Raw genomic sequence first — 18,324 nt, 5'->3', positions numbered from 1 at the left:
TATATGCAATGGAGTATTACTCGGCAATCAAAAAGAATGAAATCTTGCCATTTGCATCTATGTGGATGGAACTGGAAGGTATTATGCTAAGTGAAATTAGTCAGAGAAAGACAAAAATCATATGACTTCACTCACATGAGGACTTGAAGAGACAAAAAAGATGAACAAAAGGGAAGGGAAACAAAAATAATATAAAAACAGAGGGGGACAAAACAGAAGAGACTCATAAATGTGGAAAACAAACTGAGGGTTACTGGAGGGGTTTTGGGAGGGGGGATGGGCTAAATGGGAAAGGGGCACTAAGGAATCTACTCCTGAAATCACTGTTGCACTATATGCTAACTAATTTGGATGTAAATTTAAAAAAATAAAAAAGTAAAATTAAAAAAAAAAAAAAGCAATATGATGACTCACAATTTCCCCTACCAGGTCACCAACTTCATTTAACTCTAAATAATCAACATATATAAAAGCACCAGTTCCACATTGTGTTCTATAAAAGCATCTGCTGAATTAATTAAAAAAAAAAAAAAATTAAGCCGCTTAAAAAAAGAATGTTGTAATGGAGACTCGGAAATAAAATTCATATGGAAATACAAAGGACCCCAAATGGCCAAACAAAAATTATTAGTGTATACAAGTATTTTTTTTTAATGTTTATTTATTTTGAGAAAGAGCAAACAGGGAAGGGGCAGACAGAGAGGGAGAGAGAATGTCTGAAGCAGGGCTCAGAGACTGACACAGGGCTCAAACTCATGAACCATGAGATCATGACCCAAGCCAAAATCAAGAGTTGGACACTTAACTGACTGAGCCACTTAGGCACCCCAAGAGCTAGTATTATTTTAACTTTGATTTATAACTCCAAATTTAGTCTTCTACATACTTTAAGAAACTAATACAAAGAATTATTAGTTTATGTTTTTGCACACACAATGTATAAAAATCTAGACACTGCCAATCAAAAGGGGGTAGGAACAGAGTTGTAAGGAGATTTTTATATATTATTAAAGATGAGCTAGTATAAACTGAAATAAGAGTATAGTATTAGATTGCAAAATGTAACCCACACGATAACCACAAAGAAAACAGCAAGAACATATACACAAAAGGAAATGAGAAACGCATTTAAACATTTCACTACAAAAAAACTAAAGACAAAAGACAATAATAAAGGAAATGAGAGACAGAAAAACTACTAGGCATATGAAAATAAATAGCAAAATGACAGAAATAAGGTCCTTCTTATCAATAATTATTTTAGATTAAATTACACTCTCCAATCAAGACAAAGACTGGTGGAATAGATAACAACACATGGTACAACTATATTCTGCCTCCCAGACACTCACTTTAGATCTAAAGACACAAATATACTGAAACTTAAAGGATGGAAAAAGATATTCCATGCAAACAGTAATGAACTGTTACTATACAGAGAATGGGTGACTATACTAATGTCAGACACAACAAACTTTAAATCAAAAAAGGTTTCAAGACAAAAAGGACAGTATATATTAAGAAAACTTGCAATGCTGTAAGTATAACAATTACAACATTTAGACACTTCATGACAGACCATCAAAATATATGCAGCAAAAACTGACAGAAATTAAGTGAGAAACAGTTCTATAATAGTTAGGGATTTCAATACACCACTAGATAACTCGTAGAACCAGAAAGAAGAAACCGAGGACTTCACATAATACACCAAATAGACCCAATAAGCAAAAGGACACACATTCCACTCAAGTACACGTGGGACATATTCTAGGATAGACCATATCTTAGGCAACAGATTAATTCTACAGAGATAGATACAACAGAATGCATATTCTCTGACCACAACTGGGTAAAATTAGAAACCAATAACAGAAGTGAAATGAGAAAATTCACAATTTTGTGGAAATTAAACAAAATGCCCTTAACAACCAATGGATGAAAGAAGAAATAACAGGGAAATTTAAAAATACTTACAGAGGAATGAAACTGAAAACACAACACACCAAAGCTCATGGGAGGTTGCAAAGTAGTGCTAAGAGAAAAAATACCTATAAACACATCATTAAAAAACAAAACAAACAAAAAAAAAAACAGATTTCAAAATAACAACCTAACTGTAAAACTTAAGGAACTAGACAAAGAACAAACTAAACCCAAAACAACTAAAGGAAAAAACATAATAAAAATTAGAAGTAAGCAAAATAAAGAATAAAAAAATAATAAAATCAATGAAACCAAAAAGGAGTCCTTTGAAAACATCAACAGAATTGACAAATCTTTAGCTAGGTACACTAAGAAAAAAAAAAAGAAAGTCAAATCACCACATCAGAAATGAAAATGTAAACATTACTACTAATTCTGTAGAAATTAAAAGGATCATAAGAAAGTGCTATGAATAACTGTACTCTAACAAACTGGATAACTGAGATGAAACAGGACAAATTCCTATACATATAAAATCTACTAATACTAAATCACATAGAAACAGAAAATCGGAATAGACTTATAACTAATAAAGAGATTGGACCATGGCACAAAAACAGACACATAGACCAGTGGAATAGAATAGAAACCCCAGAACTAGACCCACAAACGTATGGCCAACTCATCTTTGACAAAGCAGGAAAGAACATCCAATGGAAAAAAGACAGCCTCTTTAACAAATGGTGCTGGGAGAACTGGACAGCAACATGCAGAAGGTTGAAACTAGACCACTTTCTCACACCATTCACAAAAATAAACTCAAAATGGATAAAGGACCTAAATGTGAGACAGGAAACCATCAAAACCTTAGAGGAGAAAGCAGGAAAAGACCTCTCTGACCTCAGCCGTAGCAATCTCTTACTCGACACATTCCCAAAGGCAAGGGAATTAAAAGCAAAAGTGAATTACTGGGACCGTATGAAGATAAAAAGCTTCTGCACAGCAAAGGAAACAACCAACAAAACTAAAAGGCAACCAACGGAATGGGAAAAGATATTCGCAATGACATATCGGACAAAGGGCTAGTATCCAAAATCTAGAAAGAGCTCACCAAACTCCACACCCGAAAAACAAATAACCCAGTGAAGAAATGGGCAGAAAACATGAATAGACACTTCTCTAAAGAAGACATCCGGATGGCCAACAGGCACATGAAAAGATGTTCAGCGTCGCTCCTTATCAGGGAAATACAAATCAAAACCACACTCAGGTATCACCTCACGCCAGTCAGAGTGGCCAAAATGAACAAATCAGGAGACTATAGATGCTGGAGAGGATGTGGGGAAACGGGAACCCTCTTGCACTGTTGGTGGGAATGCAAATTGGTGCAGCCGCTCTGGAAAGCAGTGTGGAGGTTCCTCAGAAAATTAAAAATAGACCTACCCTATGACCCAGCAATAGCACTGCTAGGAATTTATCCAAGGGATACAGGAGTACTGATGCATAGGGCCACTTGTACCCCAATGTTCATAGCAGCACTCTCAACAATAGCCAAATTATGGAAAGAGCCTAAATGTCCATCAACTGATGAATGGATAAAGAAATTGTGGTTTATATACACAATGGAATATTACGTGGCAATGAGAAAAAATGAAATGTGGCCTTTTGTAGCAACGTGGATGGAACTGGAGAGTGTGATGCTAAGTGAAATAAGCCATACAGAGAAAGACAGATACCATATGGTTTCACTCTTATGTGGATCCTGAGAAACTTAACAGGAACCCATGGGGGAGGGGAAGGAAAAAAAAAAAAAAAGAGGTTAGAATGGGAGAGAGCCAAAGCATAAGAGACTGTTAAAAACTGCGAACAAACTGAGGGTTGATGGGGGGTGGGAGGGAGGAGAGGGTGGGTGATGGGTATTGAGGAGGGCACCTTTTGGGATGAGCACTGGGTGTTGTATGGAAACCAATTTGTCAATAAATTTCATAAAAAAAAAAAATAAAAGTATTATTGAATTCTGAAAAAAAAAAAAAGAAATTGTGGTTTATATACACAATGGAATATTACGTGGCAATGAGAAAAAATGAAATATGGCCTTTTGTAGCAACGTGGATGGAACTGGAGAGTGTGATGCTAAGTGAAATAAGCCATACAGAGAAAGACAGATACCATATGGTTTCACTCTTATGTGGATCCTGAGAAACTTAACAGGAACCCATGGGGGAGGGGAAGGAAAAAAAAAAAAAAAAGAGAGATTGGACCAGTAATCAAAAATCTCTCAACAAAGGGGCGCTTGGGTGGCTCAGTCAGTTGAGCGTCCGACTTCAGCTCAGGTCATGATCTTGCAGTCTGTGAGTTTAAGCCCCATGTCGGGCTCTGTGCTGACAGCTCAGAGCCTGGAGCCTGCTTCGGATTCTGTGTCTCCCTCTCTCTCTGCCCCTCCCCCGCTCATGCTCTGTCTCTCTCTCTCTCTCTGTCAAAAATAAACAAACATTAAAAATAAAATTTTTTTAATAAAAAAATAAAATTCTCAACAAAGAAAAGCCCAGGACCTGATGGCTTCATTGGTAAATTTTACAAAACTTTAAAAGAACTAATATTATTGATACTTCTCAAAATTTTCTAAAACATTGAAGAGGATGAAGTGTTCCCAATTCATTCCATCAAGCCAACATTATACCCTGATACCAAAGCCAGACAGAAACACTACAAGAAAACCTACTGACCAATTATCACCCATGAACACTGATGCAAAAACCCTCAACAGAATACTAAAAACCAATTTTAGCAAGTATGAATTCCCAGAGAGATTGAATACCAGCAGTATTCAGCCAAGGGAAAGAAAAAGGGTCAGAAAGAAATATAGAAGACAGAAAATCCAAGAAAAACAGTGAAATAAACTGATATTTAAGATTTCAAAGACAACTTCTCAGAAATAGTTATCAATCTACATGTTGAAAGAGAGTACCATTACCTGAAAGGTCAATTCTGGGACACATTTAGAAAATTTATTATTTTAATGACATTGAAAAAATTACTTCAGGGAAAAAAAAGACCACTTTTCTTATGAAACAATGAAATTAGGTTCTTGACAGTAGGAAGCAAAATAAAATGCAGGTGGTACGATTTTAATAAATTCAAGCAAAGAATGTATGACCTAGAATTTTATATCCAGTTCAACTCTCAAGCTATCGAAAAACAGGTTTAAACATGCAAGGACTGGGGCGCCTGGGTGGCGCAGTCGGTTAAGCGTCCGACTTCAGCCAGGTCACGATCTCGCGGTCTGTGAGTTCGAGCCGCACGTCAGGCTCTGGGCTCGGAGCCTGGAGCCTGTTTCCGATTCTGTGTCTCCCTCTCTCTCTGCTCCTCCCCCATTCATGCTCTGTCTCTCTCTGTCCCCAAAATAAATAAACGTTGAAAAAAAAAAAAAAATTTAAACATGCAAGGACTTGAGGAATGAATACTGTTCTTATGAGACTCTCCTAAGGAGTCCTCTAGAGGAATTATCTCAGTCCAACTGAGAAATATGTATAAAAAATATTTTAAAATATGAATATACAAAGTATCATGTACTAGTATATAACATATATTACATATTTAATAACAGTGTATGTTAATATACCATATATAATAAAGATCATATATGAAAAACCCACAGCAAACATACTAAATAGTGAAAGACTAAAGCTTTTCCTGTAAGATCAGGAACAAGACAAGGCCCACTTTCACAACCCCTCCCCCCACCACTTTCACAACTTCTTTGCAACATACTACAGTTGACCACTGAACAATGCAGGGATTAGAGGCACTGACACTCACACAGTCGCAAATCCACATATACCTTTTAACTTCTCCAAACTTTACTAATAGCCTACTGTTGACTGGAAGCCTTACCCCTAACATAATCAGTTAATCGACACATATTTTGTATGTTGCATGTATTTTATAATGTATTCTTACAATAAAGTAAGCAAAAGAAAATATTTTACTTTAATGTTTATTTATTTTAGGAGAGAGAGAGAGTATAAGCAGGAATAGAGAGAGGAAGAGAGAGAATCCCAAGCAGTTTCCATGCTCAGAGCAGAGCCTGATGTGGGCCTTGATCCTACAACCATGAGATCATGACCTGACCCAAAATCAAGAGTCAGTCACTTAACCAATTGAGCCACCCAGGTGCCCCATGGAAAATATTTTAAAAATCGTAAGAAATCATTTATATACTAAACTGTATTTATCCAAAAAAACCCCATATAAGTGGATTGGTGTTGTTCAAGGGTCAATTGTACTTGAAGTTCTAACCAGAGCTATTAGGCAAGAAAAAGAAAAGGTATCCAAATTAGAAATAAGTAAAATGATTGTTTGCAAATTATATGATCTTCTATGCAGAAAATTCCAGATTACACACACACACACACTGTTAGATCTAATAAATGAATTCAGCTAAATAGTGGGATACAAAACCAATACATAAACATCAGTTGTATTTCTACATATTGACAATGAACAATCTGAAAAGGAAATTACTGAAAAAAAAATCCAATTTCAATAGTATCAAAATGAATAAAATAATACATATGAATTAACTAATGAGGTAAAAGACTTATACAACTCTAAAACATCATTATAAAAAATTAAAGGCATAAATAAATGGAAATGTACCATGCTCTTTCATGAACTGGAAGACAATAATAAGATGATAATATTCAAAGTAATCTATGAAGGTTAATGTATTCTGATTCAAAATCCCAATGATGTTTTTTTGCAAAAGTAAAAATCCCATTCTAAAATTCATATAGCATCTCAAAACAACTCTAATAACCAAAGTATCTTGAAAAAGAACAAAGCCAGACAAAATATGCTTCCTGATTTTAAAACTTACTAAAAAGCTACAGTAATCAAAATAGTCTGGTGCTGGCTTTATAAAGACCTACAGACAGACAAGCAGAGCAGAATAAAGAACCCAGAAATAAATCTCTGCATATATGGTCAAATGATACTCAACAAGAGTCCCAAGATCATTAAATGGGGGAAAGGATAATCTTCAACAAATGGTGCTGAGAAAGGTGGACATCTGTGCAAAAATAATGATGCTGAACCCTTACCTAACACCATATAGAAAATTCACTCAGAGATAAATCTAAGACCAAAAACTCTTAGAAGAAAACACACGGCAAAAGCTTCATGACATTAAATTTGGCAGTCATTTCTCAGATAGGACGCCAAAGGCACAGCAACAAAAGAAAAGATAAACAAATTGAACTTCAAGGAAAATTAAAACTTGTGCATCAAAAGACAATGTCAACAGAGTAAAAAAGGCAACCCACAGAATGGGAGAAAATATTCAAAAGTCATGCATTTTAGAAAGGATTGATATCAACAATATATAGAGAACTTCTAAAACTGATCAAGAACAACAAAAAACCTGATTCAAAAAACAGGCAAAGGATATGAATAAACATTTCTCCACATATACAAATGGTGCAATTTTTGAAAAACCTATGGCCTTTTTATGTAAAGTTTACTTATTATTTTGAGAGAGAGGGAGAAAGAACGAATGGGGGAGGGGCAGAGAGTGAAGAGAGAGCAAGAAACCCAAGCAGGCTCTGCATCGCCAGGACAGAGCTCAGAGCCCAATGTGGGGCTCAAACTCAGGAACCATGAGATCATGACCTGAGCTGAAGTCAGATACTTAAATGACTAAGCCACCCATGTGCCACTACCAATGGCCTTTTAACCACAAGCAAAGATGCTCAACATCATTAGATACCAGGGAAATGCAAATAAAAACTACAATGAGATACCACAGGTTTTGGCAAGGATGTGGCAAAATTGGAATCCTGTGTACTGTTGATGGGAATGTAAACTGGTACTACAGTGGCTACGGAAAACAGAATGGTTAATTCTTCAACAAACTGAAAACAGAACTGTCACATGACCTCGCAATTTCATTTTTGGGCAAATACCCCAAAGAACTGAGAGCAGGATCTCACAAATACCCATACACCTATGTTCATAGCAACATTATTCACAATAGGTAAAATACAAAAGCAACCTAAGTATCCATCAACAGATGAATGGATAAACAACATGTGGTATATAAACATAATGGAATGTTATCCAGCCTTAAAAAAGAAGGAAATTCTGTTTTGTGCTACAACATGTATGAACCTTGAGGACATTATATTATGCTAAGTGAAATAAGCCAGTGACAAAAAGACAAAACTGTATCATTCCACTTGTATGAGATACTCAGGGTAATCAAAAATCACAGAGACTGAGTAGAATGGTGGTTGTCAGGGGATGGGGGGAGCGAAGAATGGGGAATTATTGTTTAATGGATGTAGTTTCAGGTTTTGCAAGGTGAAAAGCTATGGAGATGTATAGCAGTGATGGTGAATGCATTTAACATTACTGAATTCTACACTTATAAATGGTTAAATTTTTTTAATGTTTATTTTGAGAGGGGGAGCATGAGCAGGGCAGGGGCAGAGAGAGAGGGAGAGAAAGAATCCCAAGCAGGCTCTGTGCTGTTAGTACAGAACCTGATGTGGGGCTCAATCCCATGAAGCATGAGATCATGACCTGAGCTGAAGTCAAGAGTCAGACACTTAACCGACTGAGCCATCTAGGCACCTCTAAATGGTTAAATTTCATGTTATGTGTATTTTACTATAATAAAAAGAAACCATATGAGATACCACTTCATGCCAATAGGTGATATCTTAAAACGCACGCACACACACACACACACACACACAAAAAAAAAAAAAACATTAAGTATTGGCAAAGATTTAGAGACATTAAAACTTTCCTACATTGTTGGTAGGAATGTAAAATGGTGCAACCACTGTGGGAAACAGTCTCGAGGTTTCTCAAAAAGCTAACCAGAGTTACCATGTGAACCAACAATTTTACTCTTAGATATATACTAAAGAGAAATGAAAACATACATCCCCCAAAAAACTTGGTACACAAAAGTTAGCAGCATCATTCATTACAATCAATATGTGAGAAAAACTCAATGTCCCATCAACTGATGACAGTTAAAAAAAAAATTGCAGCATATCCATGTAATAAATTATTTATCCATTAAAAGAAATGAAGTATTGATACATGTCAGTAACATGAATGATTATGCTAAGTGAATGGGAGCCAAACATAAAAGCGCATACATTTAAAAAAAATGTTTGTTTATTCACTTTGGAAGGTGGGGGCAGAAAGAGAGGGAGAAAGAATCCCAAGCAGGCTCTGTGCTATTAGTGCAGAGCCCGACACAGGGCCAGAACCCAGGAACCGCGGTATCATAACCAAGGCCTAGTTCAAGAATCCAAAGTGCAACCAACTGAGTCACCCAGGCGCCCCCACCCCATCCAGACTTCTAAATGAGAATACCTATTTGCTTGTTGATTTTATTAACATTTTTTTACTCACATAGCAAACTCCTTCAAAGTCCTTCCTCAAAATCACCCCTACTGCATGAAGTTGGTGCATATGATGGATATATGCTATATTTTTATACTTTCATTATAAATAGGTACAAACAACATATGGTATAATTTGTACTGTTTAAAATTTAAATAAGGATATTATACTGTACATATCCTACCTCAACTGATTTTTCCACTCGGCAGTATACTGTCAAGATCTATCAACGTTCGTACATACTTTTATAATTTAAAAAATTGCATGTCATTTGGAAGGCCTTAAACAGATGTTCCAAAACATTTTTTTTCTCAGCTGCACAAAATAAACTAAAAAAGTTTGTTTTTAAACATTTTTGGGTGAATACAGCAGCATTAGCAGCATCCTACTGCTTGTCAGCATCTTCATCTTCACAGGTGTTTTCTTCTGAAACTCAGTATCAAGTAACCATCTGACTGATCTGTTCTTCTCTGGAATTCCTTGCCAAAGTGAAAATATGCAAGAGCTCAGTAATTTTAAAAGATGAAATTTATTCAAGAGAAAAATAATGCTTCCACTCACCTAGCTACCTAAAAATATACTCAACGTATAAAAAATATATTCACATGTAATAATTTTGGCAGTTTTCAACATGAAAGAGTATGAGCATAGGCTACAGGTAAATTAACAGACAAACAAACAATTAAATACATGCAAGCTTTAAGCTGAAGCCAGTACTAAGTAACATCCTTTTACATGTTAAAAAGAACATTAAGTTTATAGAACTTGGCAACATACTTCTGGTTTCTAGTTTCAGAAGTACAGAATCATTCCATTCTAACAAAAAGTAAAAAGCTGAACAGACTAAAAAAATCAACAACTCTTGAATCTGTAAGTGAGGAAATGACAGAGGACAAACTGGAGTAGCCAACCAGCCCTATCTACTTACGGAAGGCAGGTGGGGGGCGGGGGGGGGGGGGGACACTGGTAAAGTTTACAGTCCAGCTTACTAAAAGACAGCTAATCCTAAAACCACAGAATGTTTTCTCTCTCCACACACCTTACATCCACTTTACTAAAGGCTTATTTACCATAATTCCTTTTACCTAGCAGATCATGTCTGGCTATGAGAAAAATATTGCAAAGTATACCAAAAGGCAAAAAACACAAGTTGAAGAGACAGAGCAAGCATCAGAACCACATACGACAAACATACTGGAATTATGAGATCAGAAATGTAAAACAATTACATTAATTACATTAATTGATTAGTATGCTAGGGGCGCTAATGCATAAAGTAGACAGCATGCAGGAATAGATGGGTGATGTAAGTAGAGAGACAAATCTTAGGGAAGAACCAAAAAGCAATGTTAGAGAAAAAAAAATACTGTAACAAAAATGAAGAATGCCCTTGATGGGCTTATTAATGGACTGAACATAGCTGAGGAAAGAATCTCTGAACTAGAGGGTATCAACAGCAACCTCCAAAACTGAAAAGAAAAGAGAACAAAGACTGGATCAAAACAGAACAGAAAATCCAAGGGCTGTGGAACAACAACAAAATGTGCGATATACATGTATGGAAATACCAGAAAAAAGAGAGAAAGGAATAAATATTTGAAACAGTGACAGAAAATTTCTCCAAATCGATGTCAGACACCAAACCACAGATCAAGCACTAATGAATAAATGCCAAAAAAAATCCAAATCCAACTACCCTGTACCAGGCACATCTTATCAAACTACAGAAAATTAAAAGTAAAGAAAAAATGCTGAACGAAGAAAGAATAAAGACACCTTACCCAAAGTAGAACAAAGATAAGAATTACAGGACTTCTAGCCAAAAGAAGCCTGCTTCAGATTGTCTGTTCCCCTATCTCTCTGCCCCTGCTCCTGCCCCACTTGTGCGTGTACGCTCTCTCTCAAAAAACAAATAAAACATAAAAAAACACCCCCAGGGGCGCCTGGGTGGCGCAGTCGGTTAAGCGTCCGACTTCAGCCAGGTCACGATCTCGCGGTCCGTGAGTTCGAGCCCCGCGTCGGGCTCTGGGCTGATGGCTCAGAGCCTGGAGCCTGTTTCCGATTCTGTGTCTCCCTCTCTCTCTGCCCCTCCCCTGTTCATGCTCTGTCTCTCTCTGTCCCAAAAATAAATAAACGTTGAAAAAAAAAAAAATTAAAAAAAAAAAACAAAAAAAACACCCCCAAAACAGTAAGTCTCTAGCCAGACTAAGAAAAAAAAAGAACACATAAATTACTACTTTTAGAAATGAATGAAGTGATGTCACTACAGTTCCCATGAGCATTTATTAAAAAAAATAATAAAGGAATACTATGAACAACCTTATGCCCACAAATTTGAGAACCTAAATTAAACGGACCAATTCCCTGAAAGACAAAAACCTGCCAAAACTCACACAAGAAGGAGACAGTCTAAAGAAATCTGTATCCTTTAAAGAAATTGAACCCATAATTAATAACCTTCTAAAACAGAAAGCAAAAGGCCAAGGTGGGTACACTGATGAATTCTACCAAACATTTAAGGAAGAAATTATACCAATTCTCTACAATCTTTCAGAAAATAGAAGTAAGGGGAATACCTCCTCATTCCATGAGACTAGTATGATCCTAATATCAAAACCAGGCAAAGACATTAAAAGAACACTACAGAGCCATATGTATTATGAACATAGATGTAAAAATCCTCAACAAAGTATTAGCAAATCAAATCCAGCAATGTACTGTAAGAATTATATACTATAATCAAGTGAGATTTATCCCTGGTATGAAAAGCTGGTTCAACATTTGAAAATTAATTAAAGGGTGCCTGGGTGGCTCAATCTTTATGTGTCTGATTTCAGCTCAGGTCATAATCTCACAGGTTCATGAGTTTAAGCCCCACATCGGGCTCTCTGCTATTAGCTCATGCTTCAGATCCTCTGTCCCCATCTCTCAGCCCCTCTCCACTCCACTCATTCTCTCTTTTGCTCTCTTAAAATAAATGAACTTAAAAAAATTAATGTTTATCACATCAAAAAACTCAAGGAAAAAAGATCATGTAACTTTTATCAATAGATACAGAAAAAACATTTGAAAAAATCTATCCATTCATGATAAAATCTCTCAGCAAATTAATAGTAGAGTGGAACCTCCTCAACTTGATAATATCTACCAAAAATCTATAGCTAACATCACACTTAATGTTGAGAAGTTCAAAGCTTTCCCACTAAGATCAGGAAGAAGTTAACAATGTCCCCTCTCACCACTCCTTTTGAACATTGTATTGGAAGTACTAGCTAATGCAATAAGACAAGAAAGGGAAATATAGGGTATATAAATTGGTAAGAAATAACTTGGTAAAAGCAAAGCAATGCTAGTTTTGCAATAGAATTCAAAATCCCAAGTCACTAAATCATATTTCAACTTATCTTAAGTATTTCTGACCCCTCTCTCCACCCAAAAAGAAACAAAATCAATAGATGCTTTCGTTATCCTCTTTTTTGGAGCTGTGACATATAAATGATATTATCATCATCTGTTAAAACAGGAATAACAAGATTCTTGTAAAAAATCTTATATGCACACAGGGGTGGGAGGGGAAGAGGAAGGGAGAATGCACACATGAGCAGTACCTGACATTTTAAAATGTTATGGCATTATTAAGTTGATTATGAATAGAAATAGATCCCTATATGGAACTATAATTGATAAAGGACAAATGTATACAACCCACAGCATTTCCACACAGAGTTCATGAGTATTAAATGGTAGCAAAACATTAAGTGTTACTTACCCATAAGTAGTATGTGAACTGAAGTGCAAAAATAGCAATGCCTTCATTATCAAAGGAGCCAGCTACTGAGCGAGAAATGTAACCTGGCACAATAGCAATAAAACAAGCAGCTAAAAGTCCTGCTCCTTGGTTCCAAAGTTCTCTGGTAAGCAGGAAAGTAGATATAGATGTAAGGCCGCTAAAAGTCGGTGCAAGGAACACACATACGTCTCTTATATGAACTGTTATGTTCAATGTATTTAAAATCCAATGGATAAGGCCAGCTGTTATCATCAACCCTGGGTAAACCTAGGAAGACAAAAATGGAAAATTTAACTGCATATAAAATAAGGGAATTAAAAAGACTAACATAAGTTCTTTTCTTTATTATTACATATTGTTTATAGTAAGTTTGAGAATAAGATCTCAAAACAGTTTGCCTTCTTCACTGAACTTCTACACTACAAAACTAAATGTTCCTTTGTGTTGGATACAAAGGAAAAGCTTATAAATGGAGCAATACATATTTAAATAAACGATCAGATTGAATGATTAAAACTGAAAATGTTTAGAAATAGAAAACTGTCGGCAACTTTCTTATAGATTCTACTATTTTTTCACTATAAACTTACTCTTACTTTTTTTTTTTTACATTTATTTTTGAGAAACAGAGTGAGACAAAGTGTGAATGGGGGAGGGGTAGAGAGAAAAGGAGACACAGAATCTGAAGCAGGCTCCAGGCTCTGAGCAAGGGGTCAGCACAGAGCCTGATGCAGGGCTCGAAGCCACAAACTGTGAGATCATGACCTGAGCCAAAGTCGGACGCTCAATTGACTGAGCCACCCAGGTGCCCCCTAACTTACTCTTAAGTTTAGGGTTTTAACAGGCTCCAACGTTGCCCACAATTTTGTGTATGTAAGGGGGGTGAGAAAAAAAGAGAAGAAAAGCTATGTGCCATATTATTTAAGTGTCTTCCTGCCTTTCAAACCCAAGATTTGGAATGTAAACAACTCTAAATAGGGAAACAAAACAAAACAAAAAATACAACTAGTCAATTGGTGAATTCAAAGATAATTATTTTGGGATCCTGAAAGGTTGAACATTTTTACACCACTTAGTATTTAAGGCTGGAAGAGAATAACAAGAAACTACAAGAGGCCAATTAAACCTTACCCTAAAAGAGGAACAGGATAACATTAGGAGAATTCAGAGAAAAATAAGTAGGATATTGTTTTTTAGCTATTCATAGGTGATTAAATGTGTATTTACATTTCCATCCTTATCTAACACCTGAAAGATTCTTTCCTTTCTTTTATCACAGAAACTACAAAAAAAAGTTACGTTTCTTTTCCGAGCTATACTGATTAAAAGTGCAAACTCTCTATGGTCTTTAACTCCTTCCCTTGCTTCTTCTCCTTAGCACTTACCACCATTTAACATACTTTTCGTTACTTTATTATCAATTAAACTCAACACCCTTAAAAGAATATAAACTCTGGAAGAGCAGGAAAAGTTTCCCCAGCACCCAGAACAACAATTAGCATAAAATAGATGCACAATACCTATTCAGTGCATGGAAGGAGAATGTGATTAAAGAAGGGGGTAAAGTGTGGCAATCATCACAATTCTTAAAAACTAAAATTTTGTGCTTTTTCACATAGAATACCAGGTCCCAACGCACGATTTTGACAGCCATATTAAAAAACAAAATGAAAATGAATCTGAAAATACCTCTTAAGGTAGTCAATACATCCAAGATAATATGGCAGACTAAGTTGACACACAAAATAGAGCGAAAATACATCAAGTATAGGAGCAAAGGACCTTAAAAACCAACCAAACAAAAACACCCACCCAACAACAACAAAAACATATTTAAGCTCACAAGAAAGGGAAGCTTCTAGATGCCAAAAACATAGAAGGAATTTAAAGTAGGTTCTGATGCCAAGGGAGCCCCAATGAGAAAAGAAAAAACACTCCAGGCTGGACACACATCTTTGAGACTGGAGGCTAGCAGGGCGGCTCCAGACAGGGATCAGAGAAAACACCTAATTCCCAGCACAAACCCAGGGTCTGTTTATGGAACTAGACTAGACAAATTATACCCACCCATCAAGGGAAGCAGTAAGGAACTTTTTTTGCCTTACTTCCAAAGCTTTGAATACAAACAAAATGAGAAACTCATTCAATACATGTGTAAATGTGAGTTCCACATTTACAACAACTTCAGATGTAAGAAGCCTCAAGCTGACAAATAACCTCTAAAAACTGTCCTAAAACCAGTAAAACCCCTATTGGCTAGGGTGAAAGCAAATGAGAAAAAAGTATTACAAAAATGGTCCCAAATACCAGGACACTTGGAGAAGAAAACAAGCCCTCCAGTGACGACGAATTCAAAATAAAAAGTTATACACATGCCAGGAGACAAACTGTACTCATCAAATACTGCACTAAGGTATATAACAGGATATATTTTCCTTATCTGCCCTGGAGACCATCATGACTCCTCTCCTTGTTTCTGTATCTCTGTTTACATCAAGGATAAGAAGATGCCCCAGATTAGAAAAACATCTCACTATCATGGAGAACGTATTCTTCTGACACAGAGGGAACATTTATAAAATGTGGCTATATGCCAGGCCACAAATCAAGTCTCAAAAATTTCAAAGGACTGAAATTTCTGTTTGTTCTCTAACCATAATAGAAGCATAAAGTAAAAAAAGATAACTAGGAAATAGTCTTATGTTTAAAACTCAAATTCTAAATAATCCGTGTACCAGCGGGAATTATAATGGAAATTAAATTTCAACTTGAATGAAAATAAAAATACTATGTATCAAACCTTATACATCATAAATGTAGCTAAAACAGTGATTATTGGGAAATTTATAGTTTTAAAATAAATACATCAGGAGTGCCTAGGTGGTCAGTTGAGCATGACTGCTGGTTTCAGCTTGGGTCATGATCCCAGAGTTGTGGGATCAAGACCTGTGTACAGCTCTGCACTCGGAGTGGAGCCTGCATAAGATTCTTTCTCTTTCCCTCTGCACCTCTTCCCCATTTGTGTGCGCTCTCTCTCTAAAATAATAAATGAAATGAAATGAAATGAAATGAAATGAAATGAAATGAAATGAAAACAAAGAAAGGTTATTGAGTAAAGTATCAAGAAGTCAGAAAAACATCAAAATAATCTCAAGAAAATGTGGGGAAGGAAATAAACTGAAATTAACATAACAAAAGACAAATATATAATGCAGATAATCAACAGCGTCAAAGTTTCTTTGGGTTAAGAAATCTAACAAAAGCGATAAACTTCTAACAAAAAATAAGGCTAAATAGATGTTCCCCATAGATGTCTACCTATCATTTTCTTTTTAACATTCTTCCTACATTCCAGATCCCATACATATTTTCCCTTATGTCACATTCTGAATATAACAGCTTCCCATGAGCTATGATCAATACTCAATTACCTGAAGTAATTTAGGGCAGCTTTAGGACCTAAAAATTGAAACTAATCTGATTCTTCTAAATTTCGATTTCCTTCCAAAAAATATGATTTCAACAAAGTTGTTACAGAATAAAATAAAACCGCAAATAACCTGAACTTAAGATGTACTATGACAAGAAATTTCCCCTCCCTGTCTCCCCTTGTTAGAAATAGTGGCTAGTATGAGATAACACAAACATGTGCAGGGAAGGGGTGGGGAGGGAGTGTCAGGAAGAGATTTAGTAAATAAAAAAATACTGGATAATCAGCTACAGAAAACTGTATTAGTTAGCTATACAAAGCTTTCAAGGATCTCCATCACCTTAGTAACTAATGATTTACTCAAATAACTATAAAACTTTGTGATTAACATAAATAACTGCAGAGATACTTACAGTACCACCTACTATTCTTCCTAGTGGATACCATGCTCTTTCATCAAACCAGTTTAAAAATTCATAGAACCCATGAGATGCAAGATGATGTGTTGATCTATAGTTAAACCTAGAAAAAACAGGAAAAAAGGAAATGTTATAAGTTTGCTTACTAGAAACAAGTAGCTCTGTCTTTTTAATATTATAAAAACAAATATCTTTATATTTAACTCTATAGCTACATAAATATTTCTTTCATAGAAACTGAGTAACATTATTCTTCAAGGAATAGGCTTATAATACTACCAATATAACTAAAAACAAAGGCCCATCCTCCCCCCCAACCCCCAACCCCCAACCCATGCCTACAAAACGAGTAATGCTCAAAGTAACATTTGGTCATTGCTTAGGATGCAGGCAGTACATGGCTATGGATTTAAACAAAACAAGGTGAGGGTACATGGAATTCACCACACAGTCCAAGTCAATGACTCTCAAAAGATTAATAACTACTGACAGAAGACAGCATCAGAATAACTTGACATGATCGCCTTCAGTCCTACAACCCTAAAAATTACAGGAATAAGCAATAAATTATAATAGCACTAAAACCATAAGAAAATAAAGTGTAAGAGCACTGTAACACAAGAATGACCTTAAGGAATGAGAAATTTAATCAATGAAAGACAAAAGATAAATGAGAAGAAATGCACTGGACCATTTTTAGACAAATTTCATCAAATACAAAAATGAACACGCCCAAATATCAAATATTTGAGAAAAGTAAGCAATATGAAAGCATCAAAAACAAATGGAAGAATACCATAGGAAGCAGAAATAAGACTACCTCCAGAGACTACCTAAGACAGGCCTTGGCAGCCTGATAGGATATAACAATTATAAATATATACACACTCAACATCAGAGCACCTAAATACAGTAAGCAAATAGTAACAGATCCAAATGCAGAAATAGAGAACAATGCAATAATATTAGAGGACTTTCAATGCCCTACTTTCAATACTGGACAGAACATACAGAAAGAATATCAGTAAGTTGATACCGGATTTGAACTACACTTCATACCAAATGGATCTAACGGATTAATACAGAACATTCCATATAACGGTGGCAGAACACATATTATTCTCAGGCACACACAGAATATTCTCCAGGATATAAATGTTAGGTCACAAAACAAGTCTTAACAAATTTAAGAAGACTAAAACTATATTAAGTATCTTTTCCAACCACAATGGTATGACTCTAGAAATCAAGAAGAAAACTGGAAAATTCATAAACATGTGGAAGTTAAAAACAGTTGTGAAAAACCAATAGGTCAAAGGAGAAATAAAAAGGACAGT

At 35.7% G+C, this 18,324-nt stretch overlaps 1 protein-coding gene across 1 annotated transcript in view; it reads right to left on the bottom strand.

The window, feature by feature from the left end:
* STT3B (STT3 oligosaccharyltransferase complex catalytic subunit B) overlaps window positions 1-18,324 on the bottom strand; it is a 108,277-nt gene that overhangs the window by 43,444 nt on the left and 46,509 nt on the right. The window contains exons 2-3 of the mRNA XM_043595603.1: window positions 16,982-17,090; window positions 13,118-13,405 (exon numbers count right to left, since the gene is read on the bottom strand). Coding sequence (XP_043451538.1) covers window positions 13,118-13,405; window positions 16,982-17,090 — 397 coding nt within the window. The remainder of the gene's footprint in view (window positions 1-13,117; window positions 13,406-16,981; window positions 17,091-18,324) is intronic.

Source organism: Prionailurus bengalensis, chromosome C2 (genome assembly GCF_016509475.1).
Source record: "Prionailurus bengalensis isolate Pbe53 chromosome C2, Fcat_Pben_1.1_paternal_pri, whole genome shotgun sequence".
Lineage (NCBI taxonomy): Eukaryota > Metazoa > Chordata > Mammalia > Carnivora > Felidae > Prionailurus > Prionailurus bengalensis.
The sequence above is the reverse complement of the archived record's forward strand: the minus strand, read 5'-3'. Positions and strand labels throughout refer to the sequence as shown.